Source organism: Mus pahari, chromosome 12 (assembly GCF_900095145.1).
Source record: "Mus pahari chromosome 12, PAHARI_EIJ_v1.1, whole genome shotgun sequence".
Taxonomy (NCBI): domain Eukaryota; kingdom Metazoa; phylum Chordata; class Mammalia; order Rodentia; family Muridae; genus Mus; species Mus pahari.
In genome coordinates this window covers 24,454,372-24,472,416 of record NC_034601.1, presented here as the reverse complement: position 1 = coordinate 24,472,416, position 18,045 = coordinate 24,454,372, and the positions used below count along the sequence as shown (strand labels likewise).

Here is an 18,045-nt window from a genome sequence, read left to right as displayed (position 1 = left end):
GCAACCAAGAACCTGGGACTATGTAGCCCATGGGCCTGGGGTAAAACCCCCTGGTCTAAAAAAGAAAAAAAATCTAGCGATAAAATGACTCCTAATGATATTATGCTATACTCATAGATCAAAGCCTTGCTCACCATCATCAGAGACCCTTCTCCCTGCAGCAGATGGGAACAAATATAGAGACGACCTCCTCCCAACTGGACATTAAGTAGAGAATGAGAGATCTTGGAACACTCAGTCCTAAATGAGATGTCTCCGTGAAATCTTCCTCTTAGAGTTCAGGGAATCCTGTGGAAGAGGTTGCAGAAAGGGCATAAGAGCCCGAGTGGGTGAGGGACACCAAGGAAACAAGAGCCTCTAAATCTACCTTCCTAACCCTGGGACACTTAAATACGGTACCTCAGGCTGTGGTGATCCCCTCCCCCGACCATAAATTATTTTCATTGCTACTTCATAGCTGTAATTTTACTACTGTTATAAATTGTAATGTAAACTTCTGTGTTTTCTGATAGTCATAGGTGACCCCTATGAAAGAGTCATTTGATCCCCAAAGGGGTCGTGACCCACAGGGTAAGAACCACTGTGCTAAGTCAACACGAATTAACATGAGCAGAGCTCATATGAACTCACAGAGACTGGAGCAGCATGCACAGGGCCTGCACAGGTCTGCATTAGGGTCTTCTGAATGTCTATTATGGCTTTCAGTTTAGTGTTTCTATGGGATGTGCATACAAGTTTGTGTCTGATTCTTGTGCCTTCTCTTGGGCTCTTTTCCTTCTTTGGTTTGTCTTGTTCAACTTTGATGTGATAGTTTTGTTTTATTTTATTATATTTTGATATATTTTGGAAAATGAGTGCATGAATGAATGAATGAATGGAAAACTAGCCATTAGGGTAAAATTTAGCAACTGAACTATCACTTATAACTGCTGTGAGAGGGAAAATCAGTATTCTCCAATAGAATAGCAATGAATATATCAACCACTCCAGAATAGGCCTCACATTCAGGAGTAGTTGCCAAATATATACATATTTGTCACTACTTTAATATTCAGCCAAAGTATATTTAAGCTAAAAAAATTTAAATAATAACAAACTGCATTTAAAAACAAGTAAGCCAAATTGATCTTTTGCAAGCCTTTCATGACTGTAGAAATTCTACTAAATTTATATGTGCTGGTTTAGAAAACAATATATTCATTCATATGTTCAATCATATTCAGTTATTATTATAACCAAATGTGAATACAGATGAAACTGGATGTCTGAATCATGACTGTCACAAGCCTATCACTTTTTAAAAATAGATTATTTAACTTTTTTCTTCATTAATTTATTTATTCCCTTTACATCCCAATTGAACCCCCTGGGAGAAGTTCACTACCACCCCCTGTCAATATATTAACCTGTCCTGGAACATTAAGTTGAATCAGGATTGGACTTCATTTTTATTCTCTTCCACTGAGGATAGATATGGCAGCCCAGGTAGGGGAAATAGATCCAAAGGCAGGCAACTGAATCCTAGTCAGAGACAGCCCCTGACCCAACCCATATGAGGACCAAACTGCACATCTGCTTGACCCTCCATTTCCCTCAATCCTTCCCCTATCTCTTCCACAAGACTCCCTGAGCTCTGCCTAATCTTTCACTGTGAGTCTCTGTTTCCGTAAGGTGCTAGATGAAGGTGACAGTTATGCTAAGCTCCTGTCTGCAAGCATACCAGTTTCATTAATCGTATCGGGGATTGGCTCTCTCCCATGGGGTGGTCTCAAGTTGGGCTAATCATTGACTGGCCAATCACTCAATCTCTGCTTCATCTTTATCTCTGCACATCTTGTAGGCAGGGCAAATTTTGGGTCACGGGTTTGTGGGTGGGTAGGTGTCCCACTCCCTTCTCTGGAAGTCCTACAGGAGGTATCTTCTTCAAAGATCATATCCTCTGCTGCTGGGAGATCAGCTAGGGTCACCCCGTACCCTCCCAGGGGCCCAGAATTCCTGATGTCCAGCTTCTCCCAGAGATGTCCCCCAGCTGATTTCCCTTCTCTTCCCAGCCCTCTCAACCGCACCTCTGCTCTCTACATACATGACCCCTAGCCCCTCTCCCAGCCAGTTCCCTCTCTCCATCCACTTTGGTGTCTAATTTATTTCTCCTTCTGAATGAGATTCAAGTATCCTCCCTGGGTCCCTCCTTGTTTCTTAGTTTTTGTGAGGTATGTGGATTGTAGAATGGTTATTCTGTATTTTATGGCTAATAACCACTTATAACTAAGTGCATACCGTGCGTGTCTTTCTGGGTCTGGGTTACCTCACTCAGGGTGATATTTTCTAGTTCCATCCATTTCCCTGCAAATGTCATGAAGTCCTTGTTTTTAATAGCTAAGGAGTAGTCCATTGTGTAAATGTACCACATTTTCTTTATCCATTCTTTGGTTAAGGGACATCTGGGTTGTTTCCAGTTCCTGGCTATAAACATAATTGAGCAATTTTCCTTGTAGTGTGGTGGATCATCTTTTGTGTATAAGCCCAGGAAACACAGCTTGATGTAGAACTATTCCCAGTTATCCGAGGAACTGCCAGATTGATTTCCAGTGTGGTTGTAAAATTTGCACTCTTCCAGCAACGGAGTAGTGTTCCACTTGCTTCATGTCTGCATTAGCATGTACTGTCAAGTTTTTTTTTATCTTAGTCATTCTGATTGGTGTAAGGTGGAATCTCAGAGTTGTTTTGATTTGTATTTTTCTGATGACTAAAGATGTTGAACATTTCTTTAAGTGCTTCTTGGCCGTTAGAGATTTCTTTGTTGAGAATTCTGTTTAGCTCTGTAATCCATTATTTAATTGGGTTATTTGGTTTGATAGTGTTTAATTTCTTGAGTTCTTTATATATTTTGAATATTATCCCTCTGTCAGATGTAAGGTTGGTAAAGATCTTTCCCAATCTGTAGATTGCTGTTTTGTCCTATTGACAGTACCCTCTGCCTTTTTATTGTCTTTTTTTGTTTTTTGTTTTGTTTGTTTGTTTGTTTGGTTTTTCAAGACAGGGTTTCTCTGTATGGCCCTGGCTGTCCTGGAACTCACTTTGTAGACCAGACTGGCCTCGAACTCAGAAATCCGCCTGCCTCTGCCTCCCAAGTGCTGGGATTAAAGGCATGCACCACCACACCCAGCCGACAATGCCCTCTGCCTTACAGAAACTTTTCAGTTTCATGAGGTTCCATTTATTAATTGTTGGTATTAGTTCCTGAGCTATTGGTATTCTGTTAAGCAAGATAGCTTCTGTACCAATGCATTCAAGGCTATTCCTCACTTTATCTTCTATTAAATTTAATGTATCAGGTTTTGTGTGAGGTCTTTGATCCACTTGGACTTGAGTTTTGTTCAGGGTGATAAATATGGATCTATTTGCAGTGTTCTACGTGCACACATCTAGTTACAGAAGCACCATTTGTTCAAGATACTTTCTTTTTTCCACTGTATGGTTTTGGCATCTTTGTCAAAAAAAATCAAGTGTCTGTAGGTATGTGAGATTATTTCTGGGTCTTCTACTTTATTCCATTGATCAACTTGTCTGTTTTTATGCCAACACCATGGCATTTTTAACACTTATGCACTGTAGTACAGCTTGAGATCAGGGACAGTGATTTCTCCAGAAGTTCTTTTATTGTTAAGGATTGTTTTGGCTATCTTGTTTTTTTTTCCATATGAAATTGAGAATTGCTCTTCCAAGGTCTGTAAAGAATTGTGTTGCCATTTTGATGGGAATTGTATTGAATCTGTTGATTGCTTTTGGTAAGGTAGCCATTTTTACTATGTTAATCCTACCAAGCCATGAGTATGGGAGATCTTTCCATCTTCTGATAGCTTCTTCAACTTCAAGAGACTTGAAGTTCTTGTCATACAGATCTTTCACTTGCCTGGTTACTTACATCAAAATATTTTATATTATTTGTGACTATTGTGAAGGGTGGTGTTTCTCTTACTTCTTTCACTGTCAGTTTGTCATTTGTGTATAGAAGGGCCACTGGAATGTGATTTGTTTGTTTGTTTAGTTATTTTTTTTTTATCTAGCCATTTTGCTGAAGGTGTTTATCAGTTGTAGGAGTTCCCTGGTAGAGTTTTTGGGGTGATTTACATATACTATCATATCATATGCAAATATTGATAGTTTGACTTCTTCCTTTCTAGTTTGTATCCCCTGATCTCCTTTAGGTTTAAAAAGCTCTAGTTAAAAACTTCTAATACTATTTTGAATAGATATAGAGTGGGCATCCTTGTCCCTGATTTTGGTGGAATTGTTTAAAGTTTCTCTCCATTTAATTTTATGTTGGTCATCAGCTTGCTCTATAGTGCCTTTATTATGATTAGGAATGTGCCTTGTATCCCAGATCTCTCCAAGAGTTTTATCATGAATGAGCATTGAATTTTGTTAAAAGATTTTCCAGTGTCTTCTAATGAGATGATCATGTGCTTTTGTTTCTTTTAGTTTGTTTATATGGTGGATTACACTGATGTATTGTCATGTGTTGAAACATCCTTTCATCCCTGGGATGAAGCCTACTTGATCATAGTGGATGATGTTTTTGATGTGTTCTTGGATTCAATTTGCGAGTATTTTGCTGAGTATTTTTACATCAATGTTCATGAGGAAAATTGGTTGGAAATTCTCTTTCCTTTTTGTGTCTTTGTGTTTTAGATATCTGAGTGACTATGGCCTCATAGAATGAATTTGGCAATGCTCCTTCTGTTTCTATTTTGTGGCATAGTTTAAGGAGTATTGGTATTAGCTCTTCTTTGAAAGTCTGGTAGAATTTTGCATTAAAATTATCTGGTCCTGGACTTTTTTGGTTGGGAGACGTTTGGTAAGTACTTCTACTTTCATAAGGGATATGGGACTATTTAGATTATTTATCTGATCTTGACTTAACTTTGGTAAGTGAAATTTGTCAAGTTAACCATCTATTTCATTTATATTTTCCAATTTCATGGAGTACAGACTTTTGAAGTAAGACCTAATGATTCTTTGAATTGCCCTCAATGTCTGTTGTTATGTCTCACTTTTCATTTCTGATTTTGTTAATTTGGATATGGTCTCTCTGCCTTTTAGTTAGTTTTCCCAAAGGTTTTTCTATCTGGAATGAATTTTCTCTTGGTTTTATTGACTCTTTGTATTGTTCTCTTTGTTTCTAATTGATTGATTTCAGCCCTGATTTTGATTATTTCTTGCCTTCTACTCTTCTTTGGTGTGCTTGCTTCTTTTTGTTTTAGAGCTTTCAGTTGTGCTTTTAAATTACTAATATCAAATCTAGCCAATCTCTTTATGAAGTCACTTAGTGCTAAGAACTTTCCTCTTAGCACTGCTTTAATGTGTCCCATATGTTTGGGTATGTGTGACTGCATTTTCATTGAATTCTTGAAAGTCTTTAATTTCTTTCTTCCCTGACCCAGAGATCATTGGTTAGAGAGTTGTTCAAGTTCCACGAGTATGTAGGCTTTCTGTTGTTTCTATAGTTGTTGAAGTCCAGCTTTAATCGTTGATGGTCTGATAAGATACAAGGATTATTTCAATTTTCTGGTATCTGTTGAGGCTTGTTTTGTGACCAAGAATATGGTCAATTTTGGAGAATGATCCATGAGATGCTGAAAAAAATGTATATTGTTTTGTGTCTGGGTGATATTTATTAGGTCTATTTGATTCATAACATATTAGTTTCATTATTTCTCTGCTTAGTTTCTGTCTCTGTGACCTGTCTATTGGTGAGGGTGGGGTGTTGAAATTTCCTACTTATCAATGTGTGGGTTTTGATATGTGATTTAGGCCTTAGTAATGTTTCTTTTAAGAATGTGGTTGCCCTTGACTTTGGAGCACAGGTGTTTAGAACTAAGATGTTATTTTGGTAGATTTTTCCTTTTATGACTTCAAGGGTCCTTTCCCATCTCCTTTGATTAATTTTGGTTGAATGTCTACTTTATTAGATATTAGCATGGTTACTCCAACTGGCTTCTTGGATTTTTTTCTTTCTCCTTTTTGGCTTGGAAAATCTTTTTTTCAGCTCTTTACTCTAAGGTTATGTCTATCTTTGTTCCTGAGGTATGATTCTTGTATGCAGCAGAATGATGGATTCTGTTTTCCTATCCATTCTGTTAGCTTGTGTTGTCTTTTTTGGGGAATTGAGTCCATTGATGTTGAGATATATTAACGACTATGTTAATGTTATGTTATTTTGATGTTAGTGGTGGTTGTGTGTGTGTTCCTTTCTTTTGGTTTTGATGGTGAGGGATGTGTGTGTGTGTGTGTGTGTGTGTGTGTGTGTGTGTGTGTGTGTGTTTGAGTGTAGTTAACCTCCCCAGGTTGGGGTTTTTCTTCTAAAATTTTTTGTAGAGCTGGATTTGTGGATAGATATTGATTAAAATTAGTTTGTATTGGAAGACCTTGTTTTCTCCATCTATGGTGATTGAAAGTTTTGCTGGGTATAGTAATCTGGGATGGCATTTGCTTAGAGATTGTAAGACATCTGCCCAAACTCTTCTGGGTTTTAGAGACTGTTGAGAAGTTAGGTACAATTCTGATAGGTCTGCCTTTATATGTTACTTGGCCTCTTTCACTTGCAGCTTTTAATACTTTTTCTTTGTTCTGTATATTTAATATTTTGCTTATTATGTATCAGGAGGGTTTTGATTCAGTTTACTTGGCGGGACATGTCACTTTCTTCTATTCCTATTATTCTTAGTTTAGGTCTTTACATAGTGTACAGGTTTCCTGAATGTTATGTGTCAGGACCTTTTTAGGTTTACCATTTGCCCGAGCTACTCTCTTCCATCTCTTGTATTCTGTTGGTGATGTTTGTGTCTGTTCTTCCCTAGGTTTTCCATCTCCAGTATTCCCTCAGTTTGTGTTTTTTTTTTCTTTATTACTTCTATTTTCATTTTCAGGTGTTGAACAGTTTCATTCATTTCCTTAACCTGTTTGTGTTTACCTGTGTTTCTTTAAGGTATTTATTAATTTCTTCTTTAAAGGCCTCTATCATCTTTTTTAGATTGGATTTCGTGTAATTTTCTTGTAATTTGGTTGTGTTAGAATATCCAGACCTTGCAATAGTAGGATAGGTGTTCTCTGGAGGTGTCACATCACCCTGGTACTTGTTGATTCTGTTCTTATGCAGACCTTTAGCCATATGGTTGTTCCTGTATTTTCCTGGTGTAGTACATCTTGGGAAGGCAACCCAAGCCTGAATGTTCCTGATGCAACTGGCCTTGGGTGGGCAGCCTCAAGCTGGACAGTGGAACTCAGGTGGGCAGTGCACATTGCTGGAGAAATGGGCATACCCCAGGGGATTGGGTGGGGCCACAAGGAGTCTAACCTAGATGTTACTGGTGCTGCCGGCCTGGTGAAGGTAGGTGGAGTCATGGTCAGACAATGGCACTTAGGGAACAGCTTGCAGCTCAGGGTATCTGGGTGTGCCTCCAACATTTTTTTTTAATACCTTAAGGAAATAAAGCTGCTTTAAAATATGAGGAATGTTACATACACTCTACGTACCTCTTGGGATGGCATAGAAGCAGGTAGAACTTCCTTTTTCATCCCATCTAATGTGTAATTTTACATGACAGAGAGGTAGGAAGTGTTATGCTTCTCTGTTCTTTTATATATTAGCTGTCAGCTGCAGTCAACTCCGTTCTATCAACTGATGTTCTCAACCAATAGCCCTGAATTTAAAGCATATATTCTGTGAAGCAAAATGATACTTTTGTAAATACTGAAACATAAAATGTTCTATTTATTATGCAGGAGGTGTTTGGCTACCATACCCAAAATCTACGGAGAGCACTGTGCCTTGTCATAGCCATCCTGACTCTTGGGGCAGTTCAGCTGATGTTCTACTGGAGGCCTGAGTGGTGGGTGTGGACCAGTTGCATCCCATGCCCCTTGCAAGAAGCAGACACAGTTTTGCTGAGGACAACAGTGCGTAACTTTCTCATGCCTATTTTAAATGCCATGATTACTATAGAAAGACAGATACTGTATATCCTCACTTACACAAGGAAGATATGGAGTTGACATATAGAATAGTGATAACTAATTCTCAAAGCCTGAGAAGGGGAAGGAGAGATAGAGGGAAAATGATCAGTAGATACAAGGCTACAGTTGAATAGGGAATACCTGTTAATATTCTATTGTGTGATAGGATAGCATGGCTGACAGAAAATTTTAAAAATAGCTAGTGGGCAGGGTTTTGAGTGTTTCCAATACAAATGTTAAATTTCTAAAGTGGTTAAGAGGCCTATTACACTGACCTTGTCATTCAGAACATATCCTATTGCTGTGTGAATGTTTCTGGAAAGACATGAACAATTGTCTATTCACTGACAACAGGTCAAAGAAATAATTTCACCCACCTCTAGAATATATATGCTATAGACACATATATTACAGTATATGCATAAGATATATATTGCTCTCAAGATTGTGGGAGAATCACAGGCAGTTGCAGCACTGAAGAGCACACCCCATTCCTAGAACTCCTTGCTTTATCGGCAAGTGATTAAACAGGTTAGAGAACCTTCTCTTTCAGGAACTTGTTACTGCCTGAGTAGCCAGTGGGAGACCTCTTGGGATTCTTCTTTTAGGAACTTGTTCAGACTTGTGGGTTTTGTTTATTTTCTGAGTCTTCAAGGAGGGAATATTTCAGTTCAGAGGAAATAATTGCACAAAACTCATAAATATATGCAAGTATTATATCTCAAATAAAAAATGAAATATAACTTTTAAAGAAAACAAATGTTTCTTTATTCTGCATTTGTGACCCAGCAGTGACTGATTAGTATTCTGGAGGGAAGATCTCATCCATTCAAACAGTTTATTGTCTTAGTCAGGGTTTCTATTCCTGCACAAACATCATGACCAAGAAGCAAGTTGGGGAGGAAAGGGTTTATTCGGCTTACATTTCCATACTGCTGTTAATCACCAAAGGATGCAGGACTGGAACTCAAGCAGGTCAGGGAGCAGGAGCTGATGCAGAAGCCATGGAGGGATGTTCTTTATTGGCTTGCTTCCACTGGCTTGCTCAGCCTGCTCTCTTATAGAACCCAAGACTACCAGCCCAGAGATGCCACCACCCACAAGGGGCCCTCCTCCCTTAATCACTAATTGAGAAAATGCCTTACAGCTGGATCTCATGGAGGCACTTCCCCAACTGAAGTTCCTTTCTCTGTGATAACTCCAGCTGTGTCAAGTTGACACAAAGATATCCAGTACATTTATCTAGACCAAAATGAGAGGAGGAAAAACCATCTCTTCAAGCCACACATTATCTCTGGTCTAGCCCAAGAATGCTAACACTTCTTTCACTTAAGCCTGCAGAAATGTCTGGTATTTCAAGCTGAGGGACGTTGCTTTCTGCCCTTCCATGGGGCAGTAGCTGTCATTGTTACAAGTCTCGGAGACCACTTGATGTGAGAATACTTAGTTTTCAAAACTGTCTGCCTAGGAGTATTCTAGAGAATTTAAGCTTCTGGATATTATGTAAAAATAGCTAGAGCCCATCCTGATGGTGCACACTTATGATCACAAGCCTTGGGAAGAAAAGGCAGGCTAACCAAGAGGGTGAGGTGAGTATGGAACAAAGAATCCCTGTCTCAAAAAATTAAATAATAAAAAGGAAATAGAGTCGTCTAAGAAAGTTTCTAGACACAATGCTTGACTATAAAATATGCCCAATGTTTCTCAAATATTTGAGCGTATAAGAAGCCTCTGGAAGGCTCACTGAAACAGACTGTTGACTCCAGTTCCTGAGTTTCTGACACTGTAGAGACTAGAGTGTGGCTAAGAATTTGCATTCTGAGCGAGGTCTGAGATTGTTCTTTTTTTGTTGACTTTTCAAGGATGAATTTCGAAGATATATGAGGAAAAAGGTCTTCTGCCTCCACTTATCCACACTGAAGTTTCCTATAAGCAAGAACCCAGAGGAACCTCTGGTAGCTGACCGCCACTCAGTCATAAACCAAGCTGTAATGAAGCCAGAACTAAAAGTAAGAGGTCTTATGTGTGGGATATTTTGGCACCATTTGTGGAGACAAAGTTGAGTGTGTGTTTATTGGTTCTAGTTTTGAATGCAACCTTTTCGGGCTGGAATGACACCGAGTTGTAATACCCACATTGGAACCTACACTGAGGAATTTCCCTTTGCTTGGCTTTCCTCTGTGTATGATCCCTGTTCCTTCTTATTTGTGGTTGCAGCTACGATGCATCCAAGTGCAGAAAATAAGGTACGTGTGGGATTTCTTGAAGAAGCGATTTCAGAAAGTTGGGTAAGTATAACTTTTTCCTCACCACTTCCTCAGGACACAGCCGAAGGACCCTGGCACACTGGGAGCTATAAATTGAAGTATCTTTCCTATCCCAACTACATCCTAGGTTGCTGGAAGATAGTAACTCCTGCTTTGACATCCATCATACATTTGGATTGGGTCTTACCAATGAAGAGCAAGAGGTCAGGTAGGATTAATGACACTTACTAAGCCTAACCCTGCTAGCCTAAATTATCAAATGGACCCTCATTGGTGTGTTGCTGGCAAAATGCTTCATCAACTTGATTCCATTTGCTGGCATCAGAAGGACATTCTAATTCTCTTCTTAGGCAGACTTATTAAAAAGATGCCAAAGGAGCAAAGCAATAGAATAAAATGGGACCTTTTACCTAGGCTTGAAGAATAGGCATTATGATAAGCTAGAGTCAGTTTATAAACACTGGATTCTTAATCCTTCCAAAGTGATTGAGAACCAAAACGACAATATACAGATCCTGCTTTACCATGAACAAAAAGCTATGGAGATGAACATTTTCTGTTTACTTGTCTATGTCATTCAATGTTGCATGTGCAGGACCCAGAATGGCCCCAGACTCATGACAGGAGCCCAACAGAGATTCACAGAAGGAACACATAAATGACAGTATTCAGTAATTTATTATCTGTGTGTCTCTGATACGCCTGGGACTTTTCACAGGACTAGTGGTTTAAAGAGAAAGTCGTAGTCATTCACGTGGGGGAAGGGAAGGAGGGAGGAAAAAAGGCAAAGATGGAGGGAGAGGAGTGAAAACCACAGGGCCGATGTCTGTAGTCTGCCAGACTTTAGAAGTTGCTGGTTCAGTTTACTAACTAGAGGGGAAATATCCCTGCTTCCTCCAGCTCTTATTTGGAATGGGTGATTATGGTGAGCCCCCAAAGGAAAGAGTTAAGTCCTTTTCATAATCTTAACAATCCAGTTATTTTCTCAGACACATGTAGGGACACTATTTCTCTGACATTAGCCAGAAATGTCAATTTTCAAAACAATAAGAATTGCGATGAATTTCTGTTCTAGGACTCTGCCCCCCCCATAGCTCAGAGAGTTCTGTAGGAATAAGACAGTCCATGTGAGACAAAGAACTCTGGAATTCTAGCAAGTTTCTCACACTATTTTCTTCATTGCATTTTAAATGTTCATTTGTTTTACGTGCATAAGTGCTACAAAGCACTGTAGGGTTCAAATGACAACTTACAAGAGGTAGTTCTGTCCTTCTACCACGTAGTTGGGCTCAGGTGAGCAGCAGGTGTCTTCATTTATTGGACCATCTTGCTGGTTTGCCTCCCACCATAATTCTTATAGAGAGTCTAAGAAGCCTAAAGTGTTGGTTTAGTTCTTCCTCGGTGGAAATACTTTGAGAAATGAAGCAGATATCAATACCAGAACAGTACTGCAAAAAAGTCTTAGAAATGGTATCATTACACAAGATTTCAGCTGAATGTTTGATACATTAAGATACAGAAACTTTTCAAAGTCATTAAAATGAAACTCGTTTCATAATATTTAATGCAAGATGTTTGGAGGATTGATCTAGAATGTTTAAGAGCTCTCAGTGATAGATGTAGAGATATTCTGCACATTTCCACAGCAAAGATTACCATCGGTGTAGCTAGCACACATTTGTCCTTATTTATCAAGTGCCAAGCTTTAATAAACATCATCCATAATTAAATTTAAATCTGGTCTACACAATAAAGCACTTGACAATCTAATAAGCAAGACAGAGTACAGTATCCCAAATATGAAGAATAGAGAAATAATCTCATAAGCAGAGGCATATTTTATGTTATAGGCATTCCAGAGTGAAGGACAGAAAGAGCCGGTGGATGTCACACAGTTCCCCTTCATTTCTTAGAGTGAGTTGGGGGCCTTTGCAGGGAAATTTGAAGTGACTGATTGATTGGTGGGCATGGGAATTCAGTAACCGGTGCAGAGCTTTCCTTCATTAAAAAAACAAGAGCTCACTACAAGAGAAGAAGAAAGGAGGACTTGCGAAAATCTGACAAGATGTCATGATAGGACCTAAATGCATACTTCTCCATGGGATTCCTGGCAGTCAGGCAGAGAGAAGACCTAGGATGTCCATGAGTCTCACTTGTCGGCAGCAAAAGCTTATCAGGCCATCAGGAGGGTGGACTTCAAACCAGAAGAGAAGTTGCCAGAAAGGCATCATAAAATGAATAAGTAAACTATCTCGGGAGCTGGCTTGCACTGATCTTAACCTCTCAGGGCTAAACTCAGCTTTGCATCATCACAGTCATTCTGGACAGGTTCCCGGACAGCTCCTGTCACAAGAATGGGGTCCTGTAAAAACAGCACACCTACCTGATGTCCACTAGCCTTTCTAGTGGACAGGATTAGGACTCCCATTTACCTTTTTCATTCAGTCTGTCCTGTTCCTGGCCCTTTGTTTAGGCCCCCGAAAGCAGAAAAGTAACTGCCTGGTGGCATGCTTGAAATAATTCTAGACATTCACCTCACTGGTGACTGTAGAAGGGACAAAAACTTTGACAGCCAGTGTTTTTCAGTCTCTGTGGTGAGAATATTCATTCAATAGCTGGTTCATGTCATCAATATGGCAACACCAGAGGAGAAGCTGGGAAGTGCCTCTCACTGTTTTTTCAGTGGCTCTTTCCAGCCAAGCTCAATTCTCAGTTTTATTCTTTCTTCTGAGGAGAAGTGGGCGTGCTTGTTAGGGACCCAGAAAGGAAATGTGAGTGATGGGCAGCCAAAGATCAGCGAAAGCTACATTGAAAGAAAGTTGTTTTATGAAAATATCAGCCATAAACTGGAAAGGAGGATGGAAGTCAGATGGAGGAAGGAAGGAAAGAGAAGTTGGTACTACCACGGGACTTTGCTGTGGTATAGCTCTGGTCTTTGTTCGAGCAAAACCTGAAAGAGAAATAATGGTTACTATTACGCCTTTTGAAATTAACACACTCAGAAAATGGTCCAAATGCACACACTCAGCCTCCCATATCATCTTCCTAGAGAGAAACAAGTGATGGTTGATCAGAGAATGGGAGAAAAGCCTTATCCACCCCTTTGAAGCTGAAAATATGCTCTCAACATCTAACACTCAACTAGGAACTAGTTACCTTAAGATACTGCCTATAATTCATTTAAAACATAATTTGATAAAAACCAAACAATTTGAAATTAATTTTGTCTTTTTAATAAATTGGGATTTCCAGGCCCACAGCTTTGTGGGTCTGGGTCTGATGAAGTATAAAGTCATCTAACTCCAGTGTGTGTCTCGGAGCAAAGCCCCGTGGAGACAGCAGTGAGTGTAAGCAGTGAGTCTTGCAGGCAAAATGAAGGAGAGGATGCCGAGATCATCCTGTGCCTTTCCCTCAATTTCTCATGCCCCTTTTTATTTCTTCCCTTCCTGGTCTTTTATTTATGGAATGCCTGGGTATTCTTCATCAGCTGAGACTCCTGAGAGCATGTCACCAGCTCATATTGAGAACTGAAACTCTATAAGAGCTCTCCCAGCTACCTGGAAGCTTGTGGTTTCAGAAATGAAGCACATTTCGCTAGGAAATGAAAGAAACAGACAGAGTACAGATGTGGACCCGGAAGAAAAGCTAAATGACTGTTGTTACATGCCACTTAAAGACATGGAGTTTGGGTGTATCGCAGCTTCAATTACATACATGTAGATTTCTTCTGGGAAAGAACCTCTCAAAGCACTCCCAAAGTGTTTTTGTAATGGGGGATTTCTAAGACCAACACATTTACTGGACTGAGTAATTATATCCAAATTCCAGGCACTGGGTGAGCCTGTGCATTCTAGACCTCCCTCCTTTTGTAAAGCAGGAATTTCAAGGGAGTGAATGACTGGCCAGCAACCTCACTCGGGAGATTTCTCAATTTGCTTTCCTATAGAAGTGACTCATTCTGGAATCTCCTGCTTGGCCTTCTGAGTTTCTGGAAAACTGTAGGAATCTCTCCTGCCAGAGATGCTCTCACGGAGTGGAAAGAATAGGCAAAAGCAGAGTGCAGGGCTGAAGTTGGAGTAGTGCAGTAGTGATTGTAGCATCCTCCTGCTTCCTCATTAAGGATCCTGACTGTAGTCTAAGAGGACTCCAGAGCCCCACACCAAGCTCTCTGGCAATTCTTTGAGGAATATATTGATGTATTCATTTGACTCAGTAAAGGGAAAACAAAGCAAGCTGAAAAGAGGAGTGAATTATCCCACAAAGGAAAATACTATCAACCATTCATGTTTGGTATTTCAGAATCCACACATTCCATATGATCTGAATATCTCAGAATTGGAGGAAACCCCTTGTGAACCTAGAAGTGCCAGCTACAACCAATATGAAATTTCCTTCTTGAAGTCTCAGTTATGGACTTGGTCAAGAGCCATCCCCTGAGATGGAGCTGTCTGCCATCTTAGCAGTCTCTCCCCTAATGGATGTTAGGAAATCCTACTAAACTGTGTTTGGCCTACACTGTCTGGTGAGGCCACACAGAATGACCTCAGCCACATTCCTCTGCCACCTCATCAAACCTTGTGTGGTGGAATATAATCCTTGACTTTTCCGTGTGTGTCTTGGCTTCAAGCCTAATACTTCTGGTTGCCCACCATTGCCAACATTCATGAGAATTCTCTGAGGCTGGCTCTGAGACTGAAATGAGTACACAATCTCTAAACAAACCATAATTTTTCTTGGTGAAGGTCAGTAGGAATGACAAAGCAGAAATGAGTAGGTTGGCTGTAACTTCCTCCTGGCCCAGATGAGCCCAAGACCTCATTCACAGGCAATGCTTGACCCACAACTATCCCATGCTTTTCTTCTCCAGGACCTGAGCTCTTCCCCCAATGGCAAGTTCAGGCACCATCTCACCAGACAAGGAGAGACAAAGAACATAAGACCTCAGCTTACATTCTCAATTGGATTTCTGTAATCTCAGTCTGTCCTTGGCTATGCATCAGGGTTTCCCACTTTGACAGAGGAGAATGTCCTCTAGATGTGGGGCTCCACGACTGTCATTAACCCCAGCATTTTTGGGACCATACTCTATGTCTAGCCTCAGGTCATAGAAAAGCGATTCTGAAAAGACTCTCTTGCCTTTATGGGACTTAAGGAAAAAAAACATGTAAATATATGTTTTAATTCAATGAGGTAAGTGGTGTTACCAAAATATAAAGTGTTGCTGAAGGAGAGAAAAATATTTAATTGTGTCTGACAAAGTCATACTTCAAAGACAGCTCCCACTTACCTGGGATTTGTCATGTCCTCGGCACACTCCTGACAACTGCTTTGCATATTTATCTCACGAAGACACTGATCACAATTTTATTAGGTATATTTTATCAAATTCTTTTTTTTCAGATAAGGGAACCCAGGTTCATTCCCACCTCCAATTTGGTTATCCATTAATTTAAACAAATAATTCTTGATTATGAAGTATGTGTTAGGCTCTGTCTGAGCTCTTGGGAATCTCTTAATGTTCCTTAAAAGGTTATGTTATTGTAATGGCAGAAACATTAATTAAAACATTGGGAAACTGAGGGACGGGCTTAGTTGATAAAGTGCTTGCCTGGTAGGCGTGAAGACGTGGGTGTGATCTCTAGAACCCATGTAAGGAGAGCTAACCATGGTGGTGCTTTGTAATCTCTGGTCTTGGAGATGTTAGAGACATGAAGTGAGGTTTACTAGCCAGTCAACTTAGCCTACATGGCATGTTTCATGAGAGACCTTGCCTAAAAATAAAGGTGAACAGCCTGTAAGGAAAGGCTTCTCCGTACACATGTGAATGCTCACATGCACCTGCCCACACATGTACACACACATACATAGGAAGAAGTTATATGTTCAGGTAGTCATATATGCTATAGAGAAAATAGGTTAAAGAAATTAAGGAAAGTGAGGATAGTCCCCTCCCCCTCATCACAAGGAGCAAACCCAGGGTGTTGTGCATACTATGTAAATGTTCTACCCTGGAGCTGTACCCCTAGGCCCAGGAGACAGGCCATTTTGAATAGGATTGTTAGGGAGCTCCTCCAGAAGAAAGTCCTTTTTTGAGGCCCCAGTGGAGCAAGGCATGCAAAGTCATGCAAAGATGCAAGGAATCTGGCCTAGGCAGAGGGAAGAACAAGGGCAGAGGGAGTTGGGTGTCGAGCTAGTTCTGTTCACCCTCACAGTTCTGAACTGCTCAGCTTGGTTGTCAGCTTGGCCTTTTAAAGGCTGAGCAGCATTTCCAAAGGCACGAGTATAGGGAGAGCATAGCCCGCAGAGGGGAGGGGACCAAGTGTCAGTCCTGAGAGGTGCTGACAATTGGCCGATAACTCATTATTGTCACCCACTCAACCCAGCTTGAGTTCAAGTCTTTGGAGGTTCCAGAGTGAGATTTGGGGTTTCACAAATTCACACAGCTCTTCTTCTCCGCCTCTTCATCCGTGAGCCTCAGTGTTTCCCCACTTTGTGAGTCATCTCTGTCCCCAGCAAGCCATAGTTCAAGTTGGTATAACATGCTTTAGAAGGCAGATGAACTTGAGCTCAGGTCTCTGTTATACACTAGCAAGACCAAAGAGCCCTCATGGAGGCTCTCCCTGCTGACATTCCCAGAAGTGGAGTTGGGAAGTGATGTCATAGAGGCCATGGTTGGAAGGAGCATCCCTTTCTGGCTCTAAGATCTTAGGACAGCTACTTACTCTGTTCAAACTTCAGTTTCCTTTATAAGTAGTGACAATATGAAGTATTTGTTAATATGATGCTTAAAAGCCCCTTGCTTATAATTACTAGTAGCTGTTATTTAATATTAATCTTGGCTAAAGACAACAACTTTTCCTATTGGCAAGATGAACCCTTTGGAACTCTGTAGAATATTGTAAGGATCAAATGTATGTCTTGCAAGATCTTAAAAATTGTATGACACATCCAAACATAAAGGGCCATTCTTTGCAGTGGACATCTGTCCTGACAGTTACACATGAGCAGCATAGAGCCCCTTCCTGGGAACTTGTTCTTTCTCTGGTGGATTGAATGGGTTCGCCCTACAAGGACCTCTTGTGAGACATTGCAGGGTAAGGCAGACACCATCACTAATGTCTAGGATAAACTGAATGCCCGGTAAGTCTAGGAATATCTTCAGACTTGTGTCTTTTCAACTGCTCTTAGGATGTAATCCAGTTATTTTTCTAAAAGCTCTTTCTAATTTCATTTTGACTACCTCAGTTGTATTAAAGACATTTTAAATCAGGAAAAAAAAATCAAACTTCTTAATCATGCATTGACTTTCATCTTAAAACTATACTGATGGTTTAGTATGATGTAAGCTTATAGTCCTTACCAAGGCACAAGATGCCTAAAGAACAGAGAGGTGGGTAGCTTGTGGTCAGCTTGCCTGTGCTCACTTGTCCCTGGGCTTGTGAACTGACACTAACAGATGGTCAATCTCCCACAGAAGGTTAGTGTGTGGGCCCAATGCTATCGAGGTGGAGATCCAGCCCATATGGAAGCTGCTTGTTAAACAGGTAACTAGAGAATTTTCTTCCTTTTGAAAAAGAGAATCTGTTTCTTAATGTCTTGGCCTCAGTGGGATTGTAAATAACATTTGTACCCTCAGTGGGAATACTGTGTTTCATGTGACTGCTTCTTGATACTAGCCTATCATTTTTCTGTTTATTAATCCTTTCTGTTTTACTTTATATCAACAAATACACATACTATATCAACATCTTACCTATCCTTT

General features: G+C 40.2%; 1 protein-coding gene across 3 annotated transcripts in view; it reads left to right on the top strand.

Moving 5' to 3' along the window:
- The window catches only part of Atp13a5 (ATPase 13A5), a 133,471-nt gene that overhangs the window by 19,722 nt on the left and 95,704 nt on the right, over positions 1-18,045 (top strand). For 2 of the 3 annotated variants that reach the window (XM_021209413.1, XM_021209412.1), the window contains exons 2-6: positions 7,786-7,959; positions 9,879-10,025; positions 10,234-10,304; positions 10,411-10,491; positions 17,758-17,827. In XM_021209413.1, the coding sequence (XP_021065072.1) occupies positions 7,786-7,959; positions 9,879-10,025; positions 10,234-10,304; positions 10,411-10,491; positions 17,758-17,827 (543 nt within the window). The remainder of the gene's footprint in view (positions 1-7,785; positions 7,960-9,878; positions 10,026-10,233; positions 10,305-10,410; positions 10,492-17,757; positions 17,828-18,045) is intronic. The other variant, XM_029544504.1, reaches the window with a different exon arrangement.